The following is a 26,756-nucleotide window of genomic DNA, read 5'->3' as shown; positions in this document are numbered from 1 at the left end:
CTTAAACTCACTATTAATTACATAGTGAGAGAAGAAAATGTATCCATGGGGAGATGGTTATAATGTTTAGAAGATGGAATCTCCCTAAATCCAATTTAAGGATGTCTTCCTTGAGGTACAGACAGATTCTAGCAACAAATTTTTATGTGCTAAAGGTGCAAATTTTTCAATGTAAAATTTATGCTTATTTTTCAATGTAAAATATGGTATGAACCATAGTTTTAATTTAGCTGCTCCTATGTATTAATTTTACTTTATGTGAGTGAATACAGGTTTGGAAGCAATAAAATGAAATCACTTTTAAAGTAGACTATAATTGAGACTTCTATTAAGTTAGATTAGTTTTCCCTTGCTTCTGTCAGTGAGGTTTTAATTATTTTCAGGGGAAAATGGTCTATGCCAGGTAGCTAACAACAGTCCAAGTGTCTCATGGAAAGATATTTACTTGTCTTAACCTTTCTTTGCAACTGTTAAGGTACTTGTCATTTTGACTTCCTTTCAGCTAGTGACCTCTGCCCTACTCCAATTTAAAGATAAACTGAAAGACATTTCTCCTGGATGTGTACTTCTTCCAGTTGTTCAGCGGAAGCAGTGGGATCTAGCCGTCCTAACCCATTACCTCCTATTTGAGAGGATTCAAGGGGTATGTAATTTAGTATTGGAAGAGGGAAATTTAGAAAGAAGTAAAGAGAAAAAAATGATGTGCTAACTCTAAGAAGTGAGTCCAGACTTTGGTATCAAAATAGGAAAAGGAAAAGTATGAGAGATAATAAATCTTTCATGAGTTAGCTCTTATTACAATATATGTGAACATATGTGATAATATTTCTAAAATAATTATTTTAACTATATGACTAGAATCAGGGTTAAGCAAATCATCTTTTGTAAATATTGTTCATAGAATTGGTATATAAACACACTAACACAGAGCATTCATTATTTAAAAGTTTAAGGAAAAGCATTTCCTATGTCACTGGTAGCCTGATACAATAGCATTTTCCCCCCACCTTTTCCTGCTTGCTGAGAATACGATACTTCTTGGTGTTGCTTTTGAAATCGAATTGTTCTCTTGTTGATAACAAACTAGGGAATTAATAATAGAGTATCATCAAAATGGTGACTAGAAAAAGAATTATTCTAAACAGTACATAAGTACATATTATCACATAATACATATCATTGCACAGATCATAACATACATAATGTATATGTATATGTATGTATGAATACATATATAAGCTCATACATATATTGTCATTTTCATTCAATTTGTAAGTTATATAGGCTGTTTGTGGGGTTTCTATGGTTGTAGTCAGCTTGTAAAAGGAAATCTGATAGCCACCTCATTCCTTTACACATTACATTATGGAAAAACTCTACAGAGAGTATATAGCCAGACTTTATAGTAGATAATGGTGAAAATTTACTGCATAAAGACGAAAATGATCTTTATTACAAGAAACCACACCTCAAAATACAATGGAAAAAGAAACATCTCCCTTGTGAGAAAACATAATAAAATATGTCCATCTAACTATCTGTGAAACCCTGAAGAAATACATGGTTTCTCCCCTTCCCTCCCTTTTGAATTCCTATTCATTTTGAGTCAGGCTATCTTAGGCCAATAAGTAACTTTCAGGACTTTGAGGCCACCTCCTTGGATCTGTTCCCTATATACCAAAAAGTTTTATTTCTCTCTGAATATTGACTACATTAGGAAAAAATGATACATCTGCTAAAATGCCTGGAGTTGTAAATCCAAATAAAAAATTCACTAAAGGAACTGAATAGCACAGGTGTTATTTACCCCCAATATAGAAATTTATTTCTCATCGATGGGAGTTCTGTGATAATATCAATTATAACTTAAACATACTGTCATAATTAAGGCTTACATCTTTGACTATTTGTCATTTAAAAAAAAATCTAAACTAGTCTGTGCTTTTGCATGCAAATGCACACGAAGGGAACCAGCATGACCAGTGAGTTGAGTGGAAGGTTTATTTAAGTTATAACTACTGGAGGCAATTGACTAAGGCTACTTACTAGCTTGTACATTGAATGGCTTACTGCTTATGATGGAAAAAATGTGTTGATCTAGGAAATGTGTACACATAGAAATAACTTTAACAAAGCTAAATGAATAGGATTAGAAAAAAATTTCATGGGATCCCTGGGTGGCGCAGTGTTTTGGCGCCTGCCTTTGGCCCAGGGTGCGATCCTGGAGACCCGGGATCGAATCCCACATCAGGCTCCCGGTGCATGGAGCCTGCTTCTCCCTCCGCCTGTGTCTCTGCCTCTCTCTCTCTCTGTGACTATCATAAATAAATAGAAAAAAAAATTAAAAAAGAAAAAAATTTCATTAACTATTTATACTAAATCACAGAAAATTTGAAAAATTTAATCTAACTAGTTATATTATGAACCATATAGACTCCCAAAATACTATTATATTTGTGACTATCATATATACCTAACTTCTTTTATCTAATGATTATTTGTATATGTGACTTATCCTCCTTTTACCAGATTATAAGCTTATTAGAGCCAGGCAGGATCATTATCCAACACCTAAAACAATGTCCTGCATATTACAGATGCATAAGTAATCAAACATAGAAGTGAAGATTTAAACAAGCTCAATTAACATTATTTTATGAGTATCTTTATATATAAAGGAGAGAGGATTCAGCCTTTCTTTTAAACCTAGTGTTTTACTACAATAATTTATAGGAGAGAGGAAATGACTTCACATAAATGTTAGTATACAGAATTAAAAATGCATAGTCTAAAAAATAAAAATAAAAAAAATAAAAATGCATAGTCTACTGGGCAGGCTAAGGATATTTGAGCCAAGAACTCATGCTGAGATTAGTATTTAAATTTGTGCTTTTTATATATACTAAGACACAAGGGAAATGAACATACATTACAAGTCAAAAACAAACTTAGTAAATAAAGTGAATTTCACATCAATTATGAAAAGTAAGTATTGAAAACCTGAGAATTCCATAATTAACATTTTGTATGTCTTCTAAGCCATGACCACTAAGTTATGAACTAGAGTTAAATAGATGACTTAAAAGATGGTAAAGAAGGTAATTAGTAAAAAGAAAAAAAGCAGGGCTGCAACTCTGCAGCCACTCATACAATGACTTCATGACTCCTAATAGCTTTTGTTTTTCACTTTTGAGTTTTCATTCTGTAAATGCTAGCATATTTTCCTCAAAATAATTGGGAGAAGTAAGAAAGACTTGGTTGAACCATTAACAGAGCAATAAATGGCTTCCTGGTTTGAAGATGGTGGTATATTTGATATTTATCCAGTGGTCTGTGTCAGATCTGAGGATCTGTTACAACAGACAAATTGGCTGTTACAAATTGGCTGGGAGTCTCTGAGTCTTCTCTCAACTGCTCTGCATTTGGACTGGGGTTGGAATCCAAACTGCCATTTTCTAAATGTCAACCTAAGGCAACTGTTCCGCTACTCTGAAGCCTCCGTTTCTTCATCTGTAGTTAAGAAATGGTGACCAACTAATAACATAACATGTAACTTGCTGGCCACTGTGTTTAGCATTTAATTAAGTCTTAGTACATGCTAGCTTTTACTGTTGTTACTGTCACTATCTAATATCCCTGCAAATAATAATATTTTGTCCTTCTGTACTATTTTTAATATTGCTTTCTTAAAACTTTAAATTCTGGGCATATATTTTATGACTAAGTTGTATTATTTTCACTCATTAGAAATGTCAAAAGCTCTGTCAGCACAAAATGTGTTTCTTCCATCTCCCTGCCTTTAGGTAGAAATCTGTTTGTCAATCTTGGTTTAAAAAGGCTAAATCAGCATTCACTTGAGCCCTTTTTTTAATGTTCAACAAGACTTTTTTTCTTAACCAGTTATGATTTTGAAGGAAATTATGTGAAAAGAAAAGTAAAAAAAAAAAAGAAATTAAAAAAATAAGATGGACATCAACCTTGGTCTACCTGCTGTCAATAAAAGTGTAAATATTTCTTTTTTAAACATAAATATTTCTCATCTTTGCATGTCAGGTTGGGGTACATATATATACATGATGATACATAGACACATATACATGCATACATATGTTAATGTGTACAAATATATATGTTTATTTATCAAATTACTTTATAAACCCAACCATCTTCTGGGGTAGGGAATAAGATTCTCAAGCCATTGAAGAATAAGTGTTTCAAATCAGCTTTTAGGACCTTGATCATATGTTTAAAGATAAGAGATATATTACTTAAAAGTTGCATGCTTTTCTCAAAGGAAATCACAATCATAGCTCAAAAGACAACTTTAAATCATCTAAAAAAGATCAGTTTCAGATTAATCAAGGCTCTTTCAGTAACTCACTGTAGCTTTGAGAAAAGTTCTTGGTTGCCAATATTATTGAGATTCTTTTTCTGATCTGCATGAGTTAGTGATTGTTATTCTTTTATGTTAGAGAAAAAATGAACTTCAAAATTTTAAGTTATATAATCACAGGCAACAATAGTTGAATATAACTACATCAAATGTAAAAATATTCATGCAGCAAAGAAAATAATCAACAGAGTAAAAAGATAAACTACTAACAGAATGGGATAAAAATATTTGAGAAGCATCTATTCAATAAGGAATTAACATTCAAAATATACCAAGAACTTCTACAATTCAACAACAATAACAAAATAACCTGATTTTAAAATAGGCAAAGAATAGACATTTCTCCAGAGAAATATACAAACAGCAAAGATGCTTAATATTACTAATCATCAGGGAAAATGAAAATCAAAACTGTAAATTATCACCTCAGACCAAATATAATTGCCACTGTCCAAACAAAGAGAAAGTAACAAAGGCTATCAAGGATGTAGAGAAATTAGAACCTATGTGCACTATTAGTAGGACCATAAACTGGTGTAACCACTATAAAAAACAAAATGGAGCTTCCTCAAAAAAAAAAAAAAAGAATTATCATATGACCCAATCTCATTTCTTTGTATATATCTCCAAAATATGGAAACAGGATCTCAAAGAGATAATTGCATACATAATTATATGTCCATTTCAGCATTATTCATCATAGCCACAAGGTGGGAAAAAATCACATATGTCTATATAAAAAATGGAATATTACTCAGCCTTAAAAATGCAACTCTGCTGTAATATGCCACAACATGGATAAAACTTGAGGACATTATGCTGAGTGAAATAGTCACAAAGAAAAATACTGCATGATTCCATATATGTGAGTTATCTACAACAAACTCACACAAACAGAAAATAGAATGGTTATCAGGTGCTGGGATAAGGAGAAAATAGGGAGTTCAAGGGGTATGGAGTTTCAGTTTTGCAACATGAAAAACTCTAGAGTTCTTTGTATAATAATGTGCATATAGTTAACACGACTGGGCTGTACACTTAAAAACAGTGAATATATTAAATTTTGGTTTTTCTGTACCATGATAAATAAGTTCTATAAATGAAAGCATATTAACACTTAGAAAGCATAATTTATACTTAGAAAACCCAACCCTGAAGGTACGTGGTTGGCTCAGTCTATAGAGCATGCTACTCCTGATCTCAAGATTTTAAGTTCAAGTCCGACATTGGGTGTAGAGATTACTTAAAAATAAAATCTTTGGGACAGCCCGGTGGCCTAGTGGTTTAGCCTTTGGCCTGGGGTGTGATCCTGGAGACCTGCGATCGAGTCCCGCTTCGGGCTCCCTGCATGGAGCCTGTTTCTCCCTCTCCCTCTGCCTGTGTTTCTGCCCCCCTCTCTCTGTGTGTTTGTCATAAATAAATCTTTAAAAAATCTTTGAAAAAAATAAAAAATAAAATAAAACCTTTAACAAAAGAAAAAGAAAACTCAATCCCAGTATCTCGACTCAAATGTTGGTAATTGCAGTTCATAACATGTATAAATGAAATACAATTAAAATTTTGATTTCTGCCTACAGTATCCTCCCATTTTAATGAATGCGTGAAAAAAAATGCAAAACCCCTCTCAAATTTCCAAAAATGTATCAATGTCTTTGGTAAATCTTATCCATTGTCATAAAACAAATGAAGATATCAACTATTATAGTTAGTGGAGGCTCTTCTCAGACTAATTCAAGGTCCAGCAGAGGCCCTGCACCTGTAGAATGGAAACCTCAAGATCTTCCTTATACTCAGTGTTCAAGAGGTCTAGGCCCAAGATGCCAAACCCTTTGCTAAAATCTTGAGTTGTACTCACAGATGGCAATGGTCCTCAGACAGTTGATGTGAGTTTTGATCATAGTTCAGCAACTTACAAGCTAGAACATTTTGATCAAGACCTATACAGACTTTGTGCTTTATATATATTTTTACCATGGTAGCACAAATGACACTGTATTTTCTCCATTTGTTTACTTGTCCATTTCTCTAAGAGACTGTAAATTTAGAAGTCCATATGGCTACCTCATTTATCTTGCCATGCTATGGTCGTCTTCTCATTCCCTGGCTCAAGTCCCAGGCTCACGTAGCTGTTCAGTATACACATTGAACTGGCCTGAACTATTACTGATTATATATAGGCTAAACCGCAATTTAAAAAAATAGATGAAGGACATTGGTCAATTTAGTCACACTTTCATAAATGTACCTGCAATAAAATATTAGGCAAATATGTAAATACATTTGGATTGTTTGCTACAAGTCAAATGAGTTCTTTACTCTTGACACAGATGTTTTTATTTATTTATATTTTGGAAATATCTATTTGAAATTGCACATTTGCCTCCACCAGGGTTATCATTTTTTTGTAAAATAAATCAGAATTTTATAAAGGTTACATTTTCTAAAAGAAATCAGGCTGTACTATTCAATATCGACATTCAAGGTTCTTCTTTTAAGTTACTAATGAATATTCTTCCCTTAAAAAAATCTTAAGCAGATCTTTTTATTTGAATTAACTCCTACCTCACTACTAATTTCATTTCAAACCTTAGCCATGTTGTACTTTATAACATTTTCAATAAAATTTCAATACTAAAAAAGAGAGCTTATGAGAAATTACTGTTTCAGCCTTAAGTTTTATTATCTGTAGAGATAAGGGTGTTTCTCAATATTAAAAAAAAATGTTCATTCTTAAAAAGTTACTACCAAAGTGAATTTTATGTGAATACCACAGTCCAAAAATCAATGTGTGGTGGTATATGTACGCCCTCAGAAAAATCACACTCTAAATATGTAATTAAAATAAGAATGAAAAATTAAACACATAGAGAACTAGAGAATATAACAATGAATCTCAAAATGGAAATGATGAAAGATTTAAGTGTAATTACACTGAAGAATGGATGGTGAAAAACATTAGAAGATAAAAAGCACAGCTTTCACTTGGCTGTTGTTTGCTTGCCCTTAAACAAAACACAAAATCTCTGCAGTACATAGTCCCTAACAAGACTTAGGCTTTGCATGGGTGATGGCAGCCATAGTAACTATGAGATCATTATAAAGGTCTGTATTGTGAATGTAAATTATGTTGTAAGAATGATGTTGGTTAAGAGAATTTACATATTTAGGTTTTAATTTTCTTTTCTTTTACCACTTAACATGTTTTAATTAAAAGATAATCAAAGGTAAGGATCTTATCTGCAAATTATATCAAAGTGAAATATGCAAACATTCTTTGGAAAATTCCTGATCTATTGGGAAATCAGAAATTTATTAGCTTTGGAACAAAGATACTTCCTTTGAGACTGACTGTCATTTATTCAGTATAGGTCCCACTGGTTGCTCCAAAGGCCAGGAAATGTCAGAGGTTAGGGGCTGTGTCTTGGCACCTAGGACAGTAGTATACACTCACTAGATGCTCGGTATGATTGACTTTAACTCCTGCAAGACATTATTAAGTCCATATGCAAATCCTCTTGAAGTCCTAAACTGTGCACGTGTCCAAAATTAATTAATCTCAAATCTGGGACTCCTAATTTTAAAATGTGGATATTCAAATAAGTTTATCACACTGGACAAGTCACTTTGATTCACAAAAATTGCTGTTAATTCAGCTGGAAATTTAGGTAGATGTTTTTGTTCCAAATTAGATTCTCAAGCTGTAGAATGTATTTTTCAATGTTTCTTTTCAAATGTTCTTCATTAACTTTAAAGCTTGAAGAGTATCAGGAATGTAAGAATGACTTAAATCTGACTAAAGAGAATTTTAAAAATTCGAACCTATTAATTAAAAAAGAAAAATTAAAAATGTCTTTGACAGTGAAAGACTAAAATATTGGCAAAAATTCTTCAAGTGACTAAATGTGTTAACCACCATCCTTTCAATGAAAACAAAACAAAACTAAAATATTCATATCCAAATATTCAATGAAATATTTTCTTTTTCAACAATAAATTCACCAATAGATTTAGAGATCTTTGCAAGATAAAGAAAATCACATTAAATATACACATGAACAAAAATGGAGGCTTGATTTAAAATGACAGTTTGGCAGCTAAGTTAAGGTTAAAATGATTCAACAATTGTTTTGAGTTTCTACTAACACAGTGGTAACAGACTGACTAAAAATTTCTGATGAGAAAAGGATAATATTCTCAAGCCTATATTAAACACAAAGAGCAACAGCTCTTCTTCATATACTCAGTATTTCTTTTTTACCTTCCCAAAGCCAAAATGTTATCATTTTGTATAAAAGAAAATCAAAGCCAAATGGTAAAAATGCAAAGATTTGGCTAAACAGTCAAAATTTCAGTGGTTTTATCTGCAGCATGCTGAGCAACCAAACAAAGCCAAGATATTGTCCATCTTTTTGACAGACAAAGAGCCTCAGAGGTCCAGAGTGACATGCCCGAAGGCTGGCACGTGATTGGGCTAATTAAATTAAATAGCAGGAAACAGCTTTTCCATATGCCACTGCCTGGCCACACACAAACTGTAACAGTAAATCTTTTATACTACTCAAGGAAAAATGTAACCATTAAAAAATATACAGTATCAACACACCATCCAAGAATCAGAAGTTGAATATTCACATATACTTCCCTGGCCTGGACTTTAATGCTAAATATCTAAGAACTTCCTAATTGACTTTAGGAGCCATCCAAAAGCCCATGGTAATTAAAGAAGACGAAAAAGACACACACACACACACACACACACACACACACACACATGCACACCTCCTGCCACATCCACCAAGGTTTACCAACACTTTAATTTAAGCCAATATTCTGATTGCTTTAAGGACACATTTCTACACTAAGTCAATCAAAATCTCAATACTTCTGAATCAAAGTTAAAATCTATTGTTTATTTTCTCCCACTGTTATAGTCTCCCTCCCCATTACCCTACTGTAACTTAGGAGATCAATTGAAAAAAAGCATAAAGCCTTTGAAACTCTTGAGAAAACTCTTCCCCCCTGCACCCTCCAGTTCCTTACCCAATAACATTTTTCTCTAAGTTTGCCATTGCAGTTCTAGCTTTGGTTCAAGACACATCTATATTTCCATGTTTCCAGAATTTCCCTGGGTTGGAAGGTGCTACTCATTTTTATCAATCATGGGTTTCATTAGTTTTGATATCTGCTTGTCATCCTAGATAAAGAAGCACTGTGATGATAAAAGAAAGGCAAGGAAGCTGCTTCACAAGGATCCTGGATTAGAATATTGCAAGGTAATTTTAACTAAGTGACATAGAAAATTCAGAATCAGTGCAGAGCATGGCTTATCTGTTTAAACAGAAACATGGAATATATAATACAATATACAAACTGTAAATGGCACTCAATTTTTTGGTAAAAATTACATTTATGGTAGCCAGTATGCAGATGTAATAAATATTCCATTATTTATGCCTTTCATACTTGAACTTTCATTACACTAATTAAAGAGTTGACTGAATTGATAAACCATGAGCTAATAAAATGATAGCATAATCTTTAACTACAAAAACACACTCAATTCATGGCAATTCTATGTTACTCAGAAAAAGGAAAAGAAAAGAAAGAAAATTGGGAAGGATGAAGTAGGAAAGAGAAAATCTAACCTTTGAAACAGAGATTTGAAAAAATTTTTGAAAACTAGTCAGTATTATTTTTTACTTGGTTTACTCCACATAATTGTAGGAGCCCCAAATGTCATCCAATGTGCATAGGTTGACCATGCCCATTTCAGCCTGTGTTTGTGTATATATGCCAGAAATCAATAAGCAATTATAATTATTCCTCCATGTCTGCCTTCAAAATTCATATTTGAATATGAAGATGACCAAAATCCAAGAAATTTAAAGCCTAGAAGAAAACAGTCAAGCCACATAGAACTGAATTGGTAGGAGCCAGTAGATGACCAGCATCTAAAGTGAAACCAGGCCTAGGAGTGAGTTGAACCAGCTCCTCCCTCCCACCTCCCCTTCCCTCTCAGAAATCTGTATTTATCTCTTCACACCTTTCATGAATCTCATGCTCCCTTCTGCATCCTCATCCTTGCCACAGAGCCCTGGCCTAAGATTAATAACTTCCTGAGGTCATTCATCCCTTTAAACATACAAGACATTCAATAGATGCCTAGAGAGTATACAAATTTGTGAGAGAAAAAAAAACAAAAACAAAAAACAGGTTGAGAGTTAGGGCAACTATAGACCTGCCCTAACGAAACTTAAAATCAAGTCTTGGAAGCTTCAAGTAATTGATATTCTTTTTTTTTTTTAAGATTTTATTTATTTATTCATGACAGACACACACACACAGAGAGAGAGAGAGAGAGAGAGAGGCAGAGATACAGACAGAGGGAGAAGCAGGCTCCATGCAAGGAGCCCAATGCAGGACTTGATCCCAGGACTCTTGGGTCACACCCTGGACCGAAGGCGGTGCTAAACCTCTGAGCCACCTGGGCTGCCCTTGATATTCTTTAAGAAAGACAACAAATTTAAATTGTCTGGCACCTAATGAAAATTTAGTAGCAGAAAAACAAGAACCATGTTCAAGAAGAAAATTAAGCAGTAGTCGCACACACAGAAATGGCAGAGACAGTAGTAGCAATAAAGGGTTTTAAAATGAATATTATAAACATGTCCAAAGATTTGAAGGGAAACATGAATATAAGGAGGATATAAATAGAAAATACATAACAACACTAAATGAAGTCTCTGAAAAATACACTATTTTAAAGAAGAATTTGTTGGATGTGAGTAAACGAAGTTTATCCACTAGAAGAAAAGATGAGTATGGCAATAGAAACTCCACAAACTGAAATACAAAGAGAAAAAATAAGAGAAAATGTAGAGACTTATAGAGAGGTGAAATGATATCAAGCCATCTACTCTAGGTGTAATTGGAGTCCCAAAAGAAAAGGAGAATGAATATTAAAAGAAACAATATCTCACACATTCCAAAAATTTAAAAAGTACAAAACCCCACAGACACATAAAGCTCAGTTAACCAAAGTAGAAGAAAGAAAAAAGAAAGAAAGAAAGAAAGAAAGAAAGAAAGAAAGAAAGAAAGAAAACTTGCTTTAAGCCAAAGCCAAATCATAATCAAGTTGCTTAAAACCAATGACAATAAGATCATCTTAAAAACAAGCAGATGAAAAACATACTACATGATTTTAAGACTTGCTATAAAGCAATAGTAACCTAGGTCCTGTGGTATTGTTGTAAAGTTAGACATATAGATCAATGGAATAAAAGAAAGAGTTCAAAAATTTGCTCACACATATATGTTTAATTGGTTTCTAACAAAGTAATCAAAATAATTCAAAGGAACAAGAGTAATCTTTTCAAAACCTGGTTCTGAAAAATTTAAGACACCTATATAAAATAATGAACCTCAGCCTTTCTTCACAGAATACAAAAAACTGTATGATTCAAAATGGCTCTTTGCTTTAATTGTAAAAAAAATAAACTAGAAAAAGTAAACACAGAAGCAAATGTTTCTTAGATAAGACATTAAAGGATTAACCAGAGAAGAAAAAAATGATAGAACGGGACACATCAAAATTAAAACATTTCTGCTCTTGAAAATAAAAAGCAAGCTATAGGTTGGTTGAAAATATTTACAACATATATACCTAGAAATGGATTGTATCTAGAATATATGCTTTTTTATTGGTTAATAAAATAATAAAAGGACAGACTCTCCAATAAAAAAAACCCTGCAGCATAGTTGAATCAACAGTTTACCAAAGAACTTCTACAAATGGCCAGTAAGCACATAAAAAGATGTGTAACATCATTACACATCAAAAAAACACAAAATAAAACCACAATGAAATTCCATTACACATCCACTAGAGTGCATATCATTATAAAAATCTGATAGTACCAAGTGTTAGTAATAGGAACACTCTCATACTTTGCTGATGAGAATGTAAAATAATCATCAAAAGTAATTTGGCAGTTTCTTATAAAGTTAAACAGCTCACAACTCAACAATTCCACTTGTAGGTATCCACCCAAAAGAAATAAAGACAAATAACTACAAAGATTTGTATAGAGTATTCACAGCAGCTATATTCTTAATCACCCACACCTGAAAATTACCTTAATTTCCATCAATAGAAGAATACATAAGCACATTGTGACATATCCATTTAATGGGATGCTATTTGGCCATAAGACAAGTCCATTATTACTCATATACACATGTATGGACCTAGAAGCAATTTCTTATTGGAAAAAAATCCAGAGAGAAAATATAATGGATTCATTTCAAACAATTTATTTGTATGACATTGTAGAAAAATCAAAACTAATGCACAGTGACAGGATATAGATGAATGATTGCCTGGGGCTGAGTGGAGGGTGGGGGCTTGATTAAGAAGAAGCAGGAGGGAACTCTTTGAAGTGATATAAATATTCTATATCTAGATTGTGATGTACACATTTGTCAAAATTCATCACACTGTACACATATAATGAGTGGATTTTTGTATATACTTTTCAAAAGAGTAGATTAAAAAATGAGTAAGATTTAGAGAGCTAAAGCAACCAAAATAAAACCCTCATTTTAATTCATTTAACTCAACATTTTAATTCAAATTATCATGGAAAGAGAAACCCCAGGACATTAGGAATTGGATTTTTGAATCCCTAGGAGAGTCTCTTGGGGAAAAAAATTTTTTTTCATCTGCTTCTATATTTAGAAGAAAATTATATTGAGATACAACTAACCAGTATACATCTATAAAGGCATACAATATAGAATGATACTTGAAATCTATGAGGCAAATAATATTTTAAAAAAAGAGAATCAAGTTGAATATTTTCATGAGTTTGTCAGATGATTCAAGCAAAAAATCAAAGCATTTAAAATATGTACCAGAAAACTGAATGTCAAATTTACTTTGATTGGCAAAATATAAATAAAGAGGGATTTGATACATTACCGTCATGACCAAAACATAGCTAAGATGCTAAAAAATAGTGTAGAGTAAGCTTAGTTTTTATCATGTTAAATGGAGGCAAAAAAGAGAGGACTGATATCTATTCAAAACAAGGGAGCAATTTACTAAGATGGAGGCATCAATGCAGGATTTCTTGTTCCCAGATGGAACAAGTTTAACATTCACCCAACTGTAGAGAGTAGAAAAAAATCCTCCCACCCAAAAAAAGATTCTCAGAGCATTTGTTAAAAAGCAAAGACAGAAAAGTTTAGTACTTTTTTTTCCCTCCTGACTCCAAAGAAAGGCAGAGCCCAATGCAAATGTAACCAGAGAATCCCTTGTAGGCTTCTAGGGAAGGCCAATTTTTCTGAGTTGAGCTTCCTGATTGCCGGCTTTGGTGCTGATAATGGGGTGGGAATTAGCCCAAGAAGAGAGCTGGCCACAAACAGCTAATGAGAAGAGTGTCTCCCTGGTCAATATATTTTCTTTCTTCTTTTAAGATTTTATTTACTTATTCATGAGAGACAGAGAGGCAGAGAGAGGAGAAGCAGGCTCCATGCAAGGAGCCCGACATGGGACTCAATCCTGAGACCCTGAGATCAAGCCCTGAGCCAAAGGCAGAAGTCCAACCACTGAGCCACCCAGGCATCCCAGTATATTTTCTTAATACGTCTTTTGGAATGAAGATCATGTTGGTCATTCCTACCTGGTGTTGTTTTAAATTTGATGAATCCTTAGCTGAAATCTGTTTAAAAAAACAAACAAACCAACCTCTTGGGGTTCTCTTAATGGTCACTAAAGGAGGTGGAAGGAAAGGGAGCTGAGAAGGGGGATGTACTCAGTCTCGCAAAGAAGATCCCAATCTGGGAATTCCCCCACAAATCATGAAAGGGTTACAGCTGAGTAAGTTCAGAACTGCCCCCTGTGGTAACGGGGACTGTATATATATCACCTTTTTTGTGTGTGCTGGAACATGAACAAGGTGGGGAAGCACTGCTTTAGAGTTTTTTAACTTACTGATGAGAAAGTTATTCACTATCAAAAAGTTAAACTGAGTGTGAGGTTCCTACTATGAAGAAAGTTACTAAAGTTCCAAGTTCTTAGTCATGCTACATTAATAATGGCATTAATAGCAATAGCTGATTTTTACTCTGTACCAATTTCGCTACCATCTATTATGTTATTTATATAGACTAGTCCATTTAGGCTTCCCAATATCCCAACAAAAAGATTACAGTGTTCATCACATTTAACAAATGAGTAAACTGAGGCTTGGCACAATTAAATAATTTGCTCCAGGTGGACCTGACGGTAGATGATGAAGTTGCCACTCCTGTGGTGTGACTATTGCATCAGCTTTGTAACTGCTCAGCAGTTCTGTCTAAAAGGCAGTTCTTGGGCAGCCCGGGTGGCTCAGGGGTTTAGCACCGCCTTCAGCCCAGGGCATGATCCTGGAGACCCGGAATCGAGTCCCACGTTGGGCTTCCTGCATGGAGCCTGCTTCTCCCTTTGCCTGTGTCTCTGCCTCTCTCTGTGTCTCTCATGAATAAATGAAATCTTTAAAACAACTTATCAATGTTCAGTAATACTTTTCTTTATTTAAATATGTATAAAGATGAAGTTGATTTATTAGTCTCTAAGATTAATATGCATCCTTTTTTCTTCTTTCCAAACTCTACCTTTCAAAAGCTTTCTATAGAATACATGGATATAGAAAAATTAGTACTATAAAGACCATAAAAATTATCTGATATATTGTATTTTTTTTAAAGATTTATCTATTCGAGAGAGAGAGAACATGCCCGTGTATGCACAAGTGTGTGTGTAAATGGGGGGAGGGGCAGAGGGAGACAATCTTCAAGGAGTCAGTCTTCAGGGAGACTTCCTACAAGCCAGAAGCCTGAGGCGGGGCTGGATGGGAGGACCCAGGCAATCCCAACCTGAGCCAAAACCAAGAGTCAGAGGCTTCACTGACTGAGTCACTCAGGCACTCCGTGATATCCTATATTTTTATCTTGAAATGTGTCCCAGAGCTCCTTGGTGGCTCAGTCCATTAAGCCTCCCACTCTTGATTTCAGCTGAGTTCGTGATCTCAGGATCATAAGAGTGAGTCCTAAGGGGAGTGGCAGGGCTCTGCTCAGCTGGGAATTAGCTTCTCTCCTTCCCCACCCCCCCATCTCTCTGCCCCTCCCCACCTCTGCCCTGCCCTGCTTGCACAGGCAGCCACTCTAAAAGAAATAAAATTAAAAAAAAAAAATTGAAAAAAAGTGTGTCCAGTATTACATTCATATAGAATATAAATTATGACAAATCGTTTCAGTTTAGGGAATATCAAATAATAAACTCACTAAAAAAAATTCCATCATTAACCCCTGGCTGAAAATAAAAATTAAATATTAACTATTATCACTAGAGCCAGTGTAAAAAATATATTACTAATGTGGACATTTGACACAATAAATAGTTCAACAGGTAAAAAATGATTCACCATTTCACACAGAAAACAAAAGTGAGCTTGAAATCATAATATGAAATAAAATGTCCTTTAGGCATTAAGAAATCTGTAAAAAAGAAAGGTAAAATAAAACCCATTCAAATGAAGTTTAATTGAACACTTTATGGGTTCTATGTGTGGTGCTAGGAACACTCTATATTTCCAATGACTTCAAAAGGCAAAAAGACATGACATACAGGTAATGATGAAAGAAAATTTATACAGTAAGTTATACAGAACAAATTCCAGGTTGACTAAAGAGTTAGGATGAGTTGGAAAAATCAGAGATGGCATAAAGGAGAAAAGCAAAGTAGGTTTTTTTAAAAAAGTCTTTCCAGATAGGGAAAAAAAGTTTGGTGAAATTCATGAAAAAAAAAAAAAAAGAAAAGAAAAGAAAAGAAAAGAAAAGAAAAGAAAAGAAAAGAAAAGAAAAGAAAAAATTCATGGGCTTGGAGCCCCACTCTGGGAATTTGCTGTTCATGGTTAGGCGATTCAGTCAGACTGGGAGGGATGAGTGCTTGGTCTGAGTATAAAGGCTGAATTACGAGGGCTGAAACTCCATGACACCATTTAGATGAAACAATTAGGTAGATATTATAGGTTCTTTTATAGAGAATGTGAAAACTGGGTATTCTACAGTAAGTTAACCAAATTAGTAGAAAGATCACACTGATATGGAAGAAGGCTACTGCATTAATAAAAGAATGAATGTGCTTCATTATTAATTAAGGTATTGACCAGGGAAAGCAGAGCCAAAGAGAAAGAGATATGATGGGCCTGGAAAATGGAAACAGGAGTAGCAATTGCTTATAAGAAATAAAAGAGAGGAAATAATCAGAGGTGATTTCATGATAATCTGCCCAGTGTCTAAAGGGTGGTTCCATCAACAGAAGTGTAAAAGCCGGATAAAACAGCACATTTTACAGATAGTGAATTAAAAACCTTTGAGATGAGAGTGGAGAAACCAGTGAATTGTCTTTACAGCTGGTTAAGTATTAATAAAACACTTGATAGACTTCAAGTTGTCCTTAAGGTGAAGAAAAAAAGAGATCATTAAACCCTTAAGCCATTAAGATGTGTATATCCCTCTAACACTAACCACTAACATTTTATGTGTCTATGTTAGACTGAGAAAAGCAATAAAAATATTCTGGCATGAGCAAATATTAATTTGTTCAGGTTTGATAGCTCACCGATTTCTAAAACTATGTAGTGAAATCTGTTAAGATAATATAAAATGAAAAAAAAAAAGATAATATAAAATGAGAGGAAGATGAGCTAAAGCAGCATTCTATAGAAATAGCATTATAGCAAATATAATGTAAATAGCAAATATAATGTAAGCCATAAATGCCAAGGGATATGTATAATCTTACATTTTCTAAAAGCCACATTGAGAAAGTAAAAGAAAACAGGTAATATTAACTTTAATACTGTTACACAAGCTAATATGTTTAGAATATTATTTTAGGATGTAATGAAATACATTATCATCACTTAAGATATTAATATATTTTTGATACTATGGCTTTGAAATCTGTATACAATGGAATATTACTCAGCCACTGGAATGACCAACACCCACCATTTGCTTCGATGTGGATGAAACTGGAGGGTATTATATGGAGTGAAGTAAGTCAATCGGAAAAGGACAAACATTATATGGTCTCATTCATTTGGGGAATATAAAAATTAGTGAAAGGGAATAAATGGAAAGGAGAGAAAATGAGTGAAAATATCAGTGAGGGTGACAAAACATGAGAGACACCTAACTCTGGGAAACGAACAAGGGGTAATGGAAGGGGAAGTGGGTGGGGGGTTGGGGTGGCTGGGTGATGGGCACTGAGGGGGGCACTTGGCGGGATGAGCACTGGGTGTTATGCTATACGTTGGCAAATCGAACTCCAATTTAAAAAATTTTTTTTAAAGAAATCTAGTGTGCAGTATACACTGGAAGCATATCTCAACTCATACGAGTCACATTTTAAATTCTCAGTTGATACACGTGGCTACCAGCTTGGACAGTACAAATACAGGGGTCTTTGCAGAAATTCTGTCAACAGAGGCACAAAGATCAAACTAAGTTGCAAACATGGGTTCAACATAAAATTTAAGTGCAAAGTAGACATGAGTAAAAATGACTAACCAGGACAGAATTCTGTCATATAAATGAAGAAAAAATAACTCTGGTTTAGTTTTTAAAGGTCACCAGAGAAAAGGCATTTCTTAAAGGAAAGACAAACTTAATGTTTGCTTCAGTTTATATTAGATACAATCAACAGCAAGATTGTAGCATTTAAGTGGTTCATTGGGAAGAAAAAGAAAAGGGACAACCTCAAAAACCAAGAAGTAACAAGAGATAGCCACAGGAATGGCAGAAAAGCAAGACCAAGATCAACTAGAAATAAGGAAAACAGAGGTGATGCATGAGAAAATGGAGCCCAACAATCATTAAGTTCCCATCTCTTTAAAAATAACTCAAATTGAAGAACATTTTTTTAAAAAGTATATATAACTGGAAAACAGATCAAAGAACTAAAAGTAAGTGCTAAAATTAAACCTCTCAGAAGGAAACATGGGTGTAGGACTGACACATGAATCTTGAAAACATTACACAGACATACAAAAGGCCACATAATATATGATTTCATTTATACGGAATGTCCACAATAGGCAAATTCATAGAGATACAAAATAGTTGCCAGTGGTTGCCAGGGGTTGGAGGGACGGGAGAATGAGGAGTGATTGCTTAATTGGTACAGGAATTCTTTGAGTTGATGAAGATACTCTGGTAATTCTCTGGTAAAAGTAGTGATGGTGGCACAACATCATGAATATATCAAAACCCACTGAATTATATACTTTAAAATGGGTAAAATGATAAAGTTTATGTTATACAAATTTTATCTCAATAAAAACACAAGAACAAAAACAATGTGCAACAAATAGCTTGGAACTTCTGAAGAAAAATAACTTGCCAAGTCTTGGTGAATAAATACTCTATAAATAGGCTAAGCAATTGTATAAATTAGAAAGAGAGAAATAAAACAAAAGGAGATATTATCACAGCAGTAACAGCAGTAAATATAGTGAGAATAACCTATAGCCGAATTAAAAGGCAGATGAAACAGAACAATATACAAGAAATAAGAGATCATCTATTTTAGAAACTATGAATGAAGAGTCCAAGGAGCTTAGGTAAAAGCTATTAAAAGGCAGGCCATGCTTCAGGAAGTGGTTTAGGGCCCCCGGACAGCTCCAGAACATTATCTCCAAACCAGACTCTTCCCAAAGGGCTTGAAAAATGTAGACTCCTGGGCTCTCAGTCAGGATAACAGAATCAGAACCTCTAGGAGATGCAGTCAGAATCTGAATTGCCAACAACTCCCTCAAGAGGATTTTTATACATCTTTCAAGCGAAAAATCACCTAGGAAGACAAGAATTTAAGACAAATATCTCTATTTTTCCTTTTCCCGGCATTTTATACAGACTATTTTAGGTCAGAACGATTATCAAGTGCTTCCTCGATAGGTCAAAAGGGTTTGAAAGGCAATGTCCTAACTGCTTAGAAATCAAGTTTTTGGCTTTGGTTGGGGAAGAACGGTAAGTGGCAAAAGGGAGTTGTTAGCTAGTTGGAATTTTTCTCCTTCTCTCCCCCAAAATAGTTAACTCCAAGTGCAGGCATTCTGTTTTGCCTCATTCTAAGACTGGCTCTGTTCAGAAATAAAGAAACTCTCAAACTTTAATGATTCAAAATGGTTCATATGTGTCCAAGGATGATTTTCATGTATGCATTAGACAAAAGAAGAGTCCTAATCTACTTCATGGCAATGATTAAGAGAAAATTGATTCAAAACAATTTGGAAATAGTGATGGGGGGGGGGAAGGAATATATATATAGAGAGGGACGGGGGTTACAAACGAACTTCTGATTTAATAAACCAGGACATGTGAAAAGAATTGCTGCATAAATGTAGTGTGGTAGTAAAGAGAACAAAGACTCTGATGTCAGAGTAACTGGGTTCAAATTAAAGCTAGACTATCACTAATTGGGCGACTTTAACTTTACTTAACTTCTTGTGCCCCAGTGCCCTTATCTGTAGGAGACAATAATATCTACCCCATAAGGTTGTTGTGAGGACTAAATGAATTGCTAGACATGTATGTTTGCAATAGTTAAAACTCAAAGTCTTTTTGTAAATCAAGATGGTCCCCAAAGGTTATACTGTCTAAAGCTTATAGTTTATAAGCCTTAAGGTATTATAAAATTAGAGTAGAAAACCTTTCAAATCCTAATAGAGAAGTTCTAAAAAGTCACATTCCCAGTATCTTGTTTTATTTGCCAGAATCCTTTGATTGCTCTCCCATACTTTTAAAACCTAGATGGAGGAATTATCAATATTAAAAGGAATGGTAATCTACCTCTCAGATTCCTCCTCTTACATCTTCAAGTTCTTGATTATAATTAATTATAATTTGTAGACCTTGATTATTTATCATTGTTAATTTACAATTGTATACCCACAATTCTGTGCTTCCATTATTGAAAAAAAAAATCACAAAGGAAATGCCAAATAAAAAAAAATACTGTTGTTGACCTAAACATCTGTTGAGTACTAAGTTTAAAAAAAATGGTTACTGTCTGAATTCATTTTTAACATCCTTTAGAGAAAAAAAAGTATAAAGCAAAGTAAAAATTTCTTAAAAACAATCCTTTTCAGATTTATGAAAAGCAACCAGTCTCCATTTCAGCAGCCACCTTCACCAATGAGAAGGTGGATTTTTACTGCCAGACCAGGAAATCTAATGTTTATTTATTCCAAGTCCTGACAAAAATTATTTTCCTGAAGAAAAAGTTTTTAACATGAGATTGATACTTTTTATTGAAACATCCACTTTACACTTCAAAAATCAGATATACAGTATAAAACCATTATCTAATTGGTTCCTCCAACTCTTTTTTGAGGATCTGGTACCAAGTTACTCAATTTTATAAAAGTCCAAAGGCAATTCTTGGGAAATTATAACTAATGGTATTCCCACAATTCTGACCAAATTATCAGGCTTATGGCATTGTGGAATGATAATCCATTTTGTAATAGTCAATGATATTAGCTCCAGAATTCTTAATAATCTAATGCAATATTGTTGTGACTTAGGATAATTTTAATTTGTATGATGTTATTAAAGTTTAGATTATGGGAACAAAAACACAGTGACACATTATGAAGTACTGACGATTTAAGTTTTGCGAGGAAGAGCTAGCTAGGTATGTCAGGGTGCAGAGATGTCTATGTTTCCTTTACCTGAGCCATGCTCCTTGTTCCTTACACTAGTATTATAATAACTGTTTCCATAAAAGGGAGGTCATTTAATTAGTTTTTTTCTCTTTACATTTATGTACTGTTACTTTATACTTGTAGGTCAGTCTGTCACTGTAATATTTTGATATTTATTTCGATATTTATTGAGTGCTTGTTACATTGGAGGGATTATGTTAACCTTTTTAAAATGATTTTTTAAGTTGAGCAAAGTTAAGAATTAACATTTATTTATATAAGATTTTATATTTGGAAGTTGACATCAAACATGATAACATATTATGAAAAAGAGGCCACGCTGGGAAAAGGAAAAGGCAGCAAATTTTACACGTCTGCTATTTGATAATGGCTGACATAAATAGTTTAAATCATTGTTGGGTTTATTATTTTTAATGGTATGAGAAATAACGGCTCAAAATATCTTCATTTTCTTGTTTCAACAACGAATGGCAATATATTTTGGTATATGAGACCTAGCGCATGAGCTTCAGATCCGATTAAGTATATCAAGTTTACACAAAGCCAAATGTATGAAAGGGGATCTTTTAAAAAAAACTTTATTTGAGAAAGGAAGAGACTTATAACAGAAGGCAAGAAGGAAGCATACAAACAATATATTTACAACACAAAACAAGAGATCACCTTCAAGGGTGTAAATTATAATAAATACAGTAGATTTTAAAAGAGACATTTATCAATTAATTCTAAGATGAATTAAGTCCAGCTTTCTTTTTCACTGGTTCCAGGTAGTTTCTTGATTAAATTCAAAGACTATCAAATTCAAACAATTAATGTCCACCAACTGTACTGATGAAGCTCTCTCAAATGACATTATAAAAAATAGTTTTTTTTTGTTTGTGATTACATATCTTTGAAGTAATATTATACAAAAGTCTGCTCAGCCACATGTTCCTCCCCAAATAAAATGTATTTTAAAAGATGCACTATCCCTTTTTTTATGAGATTGAAAAAAGACTTTAAAGAAAATGAATATTTATGAGATGGAAAAAATATACAATTTTATCTTAGGAATGCCATATTTTTAATGCAAAACAACTGACAAAAAGTCATTTTAATCTTAAGGAATATACTAACCAAAATATGTTGGTAATAGGAAAAGTTGCCTACTATAGCTATTTGTCAAATTATCAGAAGGACTTTCATTATATGGAAAAGTTTTAAACTTTCTAACTTCTAGTTATGTTAATTTAATTTGAATGGAGACTTTTTAAAAAAGGATAATGTATCTTTAGCAGTGACCTTTTTTTTAAGAAATATTTTAAATGTCACAGCAAAATGTAAACAACACGTGCCAATAACATACAGTGGTTACAATGTCTACATTTGGCAAAATCGTTATATCTCCTTTGAAACAGGATACTACACCTTAAAATACCTTGGATTTAGAAATATAAATATTTTAATAGAAAAAAAACCTCACAAAGATTCTAGGTCAATTTGGATGATCCATTTTAAAGGGGTCTTAATACAACGAATCTTTAACTAGCTTAACAAAAGTAAACCTATAAAACAAGGTAAACATATCAAAAGGGAGTATGAAGGAAATGTTCCAGAGTGAAAAGCTTCCTTAACAATTTCCCTACTTGTGGTGTTATTTTCTTAGACAATAAATCAATTCATAGAGTGCCCTTTAAAAACAGAAAGAGTAAAACACTATCCTCCGTTTTTTTCCCCCTACATTCCTCATTACATGAATCACTTAGACTTCCTGTTTCCACAAGGCATTTCCTGTTCAGCCTCATAGAATCAGTTTTCTGTAGGAGAACAGCAGGAACCTGACAAAGAACGGACTTGAATAAACAGAGTCTTCTGTTGCCTTCAAAGTTGTTTGTATTTCATAGCATCAAAGGACACAGTCCTTCTGAAGGTGTGTTATATACAAGGAGATTCTGTTGTTAAGCATAACTTTCCTAAATTTGTATTTGCCAAAATGGTATGGTATAATGCCAAGTCCTTATGGAATTCTACCTAAGAGATCCTAGTGATGTGATTATAAAATATGATACACCTTCTTCTTTTAAACATGATTGTGACTTCGTATCAGATAATCTTCATACCTTCACTGTGTTTTCTACAACTGTAGATACAATATAGTATCTGGTTGAACCATAATGCTGCACGTTACTTCTTGCCGCTATTTGCATTGGCTTCATTTGATCTTTTTTGATAGACAATGTCATCAAATAACACAAGATAAAAGTAAAATGAGCAGTGCTAGGTGAGACATAATGTAATAGTTAAAATAGTGCTGTACTTTGCAATCTATATATTTAAAACCACCTCTATCCTAATATTTTCAATTGCAATCTATACAATAACCTAAGGACTATTGGCATGGTAACCAGAACATTTAACTTAACAAAAAAGAGAGAGGAAGGAAAGGGCAGACTACTTTTAACAGTGTTCAAGACTATAGTATGATACATTATGTACAACAATGTGAAAATTGAATTCTACATATCAAAAAAAATCAAGAACTAATAGAATGTTTCATTGATCAGACTGGGTGAGTATATCCAGCAGTCACTGATCTCAACAGATAAACTAAAAATAACAGTGAGTTCGTTTTCCTTAGAAGTAACTGGTGTGACAGGCTTTGGGATGAATTTAAAGCCTATTAATTACTTGTATACTTATGTAGTATAATTTTAGTGTCACAAGTATTTCCTTACCAGTGGAGTTTCAATGAAACCTTGATATCTATATAGAAATCAATATATAGAGAAATCTCTATATAGATATATCTGCAATAAGTAGAATCCTTAAACACTAAAATCAAATCATTCAGAAATATAAACAGATAGGAAATAATATCCATTTACCAAAACCTGCAATGCATTTCATATTCAGATAATGACTTTAATTACAAATCCTGGAGCTAAATCTTTGCCTATTACCTGTTGCATAAAAGCAGCCTGCTCCCCAGATTCCATTTCCTGGATCTGAGCATCTTCATCACTGTCCACTGGTTCCTCCTTGACCTTCACAGCCCCAACTTGTCCCAGTGTGTCATCCACACAAGCACTGCTGTCGCTCCTAGTGCTGTTGCCACTAGAGGGCGCTCTGTCTTCCTGCATCGCCTGGTCCCCCTGAAGCTCTTCCTCCGCTTCCTCGAGGTGACTGCCTGGTTGCTTCAGTTGTTCAATAGATTTCGAAAGCAGCTAGAAGAGAGTGTTCAGGGGTTCAAAATTCAATAGTTCTTGGTGGTAACAGAGAAGCAAAATACACACTTTTATTTCTAATGACTCTACTTCAGTACGTTCTGATGTCTAGTTTCTGGACATCAATTTCAGAATGAATTTGTATGCAACAAACTTCCTCGAGTAATACTAAATCTGAAGCAAGTCTCATCACTTCCATGTTGTATTGGTGTAGTAGGCAGAAAATGAGGTCTTCAAGTGCTTTTTTTAATGGATTACTCTCTAACACACTTAGAAAATGGTGGGGGAAAGGTAAATAAACTTTTTTGATGGGAATCCTAAAACTTTCACAAGTACAGTTTGTACTGAGACAATGTAATCCAAATAAACCTGAGAATATTTTTCTTTAAAGATAAAGTGTAATGGAATTAATGGAAAGGTAGTGAAAAACTTCCACAATCTCATTTTTTGAGAATGTCAACCACTATAAAACACAAGCACAAATGCTAAGTCCTCATCTATCTTATTTTCCCATACCTAAAGGGTCAAATGATAAAACATCTTCTTATATGTACTGATAAAATATGGAAATACTGATTTGGAAATCCTAAACTTCAAAAAGATGTGGGATTTTTAAAAAATGTGATAGCACTAAAAATGTTTTATGAACATATCCAAGTTAAATAATAAGAAAGAATTATTTTTAATCAGGAGACTATTATTTAGACCTTTATTTTATAATTAAATTATACTTAATCTTCAGAAGTATATGAATCAACTGCTCAATGATTTAAAAAAATGAGAACATACCTAACTTAAACAACAGCAAAATATCACAGTATAAAAGCTCAATAAATGGAGTAAAATTCTCAAGATGATTTCATGTCACAGGTCTCTTGTTTTGATTCACAATGACCCCAGCGACTGATCATCTGCAGATCTTGAACTGTGGTTTCAAGAGTGATTAGAATTTTCTGTTAAGTCAGCACCCATGTAAGCAATAGGCCAAATATTGTTAATAAACAGCACGCTTAGAATATAACTGCTAAAATCATGAATACTAATTTCTCTTGGTACAGTTTAAGCTTATCTCCCCCACCCCTAACTATGTTTTTAAGGCTAAACACATGCTTAGAGTTAGAATACTTCTACATACTCCAAGTCTGAAGGGTGTCTTACTCTCTTTAGGCTTACAGACTTTCCTCCAGGCCACATCACTTCAGAGGGCTGTACACCAACTGATGAAACCCTCCACTTTCACTGTAGGTAAAGTTATTGGGATTTTTTGTTCCTTTTGCAACAAATATTTATTGAGTGCCAATTGTGTTCAAGACACCATGCTAAGCACTGGGAAAATAGCCATTGCCTTGCCCTCATGGAGCTTATAATTTAGTGTGTTAGAAGGGAACCAGATAGATAAATAAATGTATTCTGATTTTCAAGTAGGGTAAATGAAATGGGAAGAAGCACAGGGTGTTATGAGAGTACACGCTAGTTGGCACAGGAGCATAACTGTGGGTTAAGAGAGGTTTCACTACTGACAGGGTGCTATGTTTAGGTTGAGACATGAAAGAGGAAGGATAGAAAGGAAGTTCTAGTTGCATGAGTGTAAGGGGTTGAAATAAGGGTAGAGAGCACTTCTGGCAGAAGGCACAGTACATATGCTGAAAAGGAGTCCAGTGCGTTGGAGCAAATGAAAGGCCAATGAGGTTTCAGCACAGGAAGATGGGAAAAAATGCTGGAAGGTGATATTGGAGAGAGTAACACAGTTTATAATGTATTTGGGTTGAGAACAAGATTCTATAGAAATAAAGTACAAATTAGGAAATAAGCCATTAATAAGATATAAACATCACCAATCTTAAGTTAGACATAATCAAACCAAGAGAATAGATACCAATCAAAATTTATGTCAAAATGAAGAAGGCAAATTTAAATATCAATTTCCTTTGTATCTACTATCTAACATCTATTTTCCTGGGCTGTCAGCATAAGAACGGTCGTCCCATCATTCTTTAAATGTTTTTGAGTACTTTTTAGGAAACTATTTGCAGGACTTTTGTACCAATGCCAAGTATTTAGATAACAACATTAAATACACAATACCTTGCATACTGCTTTTGGAGAAGAGGGACAATGTAATATTCCTAAGCTTTGATTGTACATCTATAGGATCCAACTTAATCGGCTGTTAGAAAAAGAACACGTGACACCATAGAAAACAGGCAGGATTTTAATGGAAAAGTCCCAGTTTGGGCTGGGACCCCAGGGATAGGGACTTCGGGTGACAAGCATCCACCCATTCTTCAGAGAGAAAGCTCATCAGCCAGCCCTTACCCCTGTCCCTCACCTCAGATGTGACATACAAGAGGACGATAGAGGGGTCTTGTGGGGAGAAGAGATTGATAT

General features: G+C 33.9%; 1 protein-coding gene across 40 annotated transcripts in view; it reads right to left on the bottom strand.

The window, feature by feature from the left end:
• HDAC9 (histone deacetylase 9) overlaps positions 1-26,756 on the bottom strand; it is a 920,581-nt gene that overhangs the window by 338,220 nt on the left and 555,605 nt on the right. For 23 of the 40 annotated variants that reach the window (XR_012002703.1, XR_012002701.1, XR_012002704.1 and 20 more), the window contains one exon: positions 24,105-24,368. Coding sequence is in view for 36 of the 40 variants with exons in the window: in XM_072764471.1 (XP_072620572.1) it covers positions 24,105-24,368 (264 nt within the window). In the remaining 4 variants the exon portion in view is untranslated. Of the gene's footprint in view, positions 1-21,727; positions 24,369-26,756 lie in introns of those variants that run through there. The other 17 variants (XM_025993176.2, XM_025993175.2, XM_025993177.2 and 14 more) reach the window with 1 other exon arrangement.

The sequence above is a fragment of the Vulpes vulpes genome, chromosome 7 (genome assembly GCF_048418805.1).
Source record: "Vulpes vulpes isolate BD-2025 chromosome 7, VulVul3, whole genome shotgun sequence".
NCBI classification, from domain to species: Eukaryota; Metazoa; Chordata; class Mammalia; order Carnivora; family Canidae; genus Vulpes; species Vulpes vulpes.
This window is presented reverse-complemented; position numbering and strand designations above follow the sequence as displayed.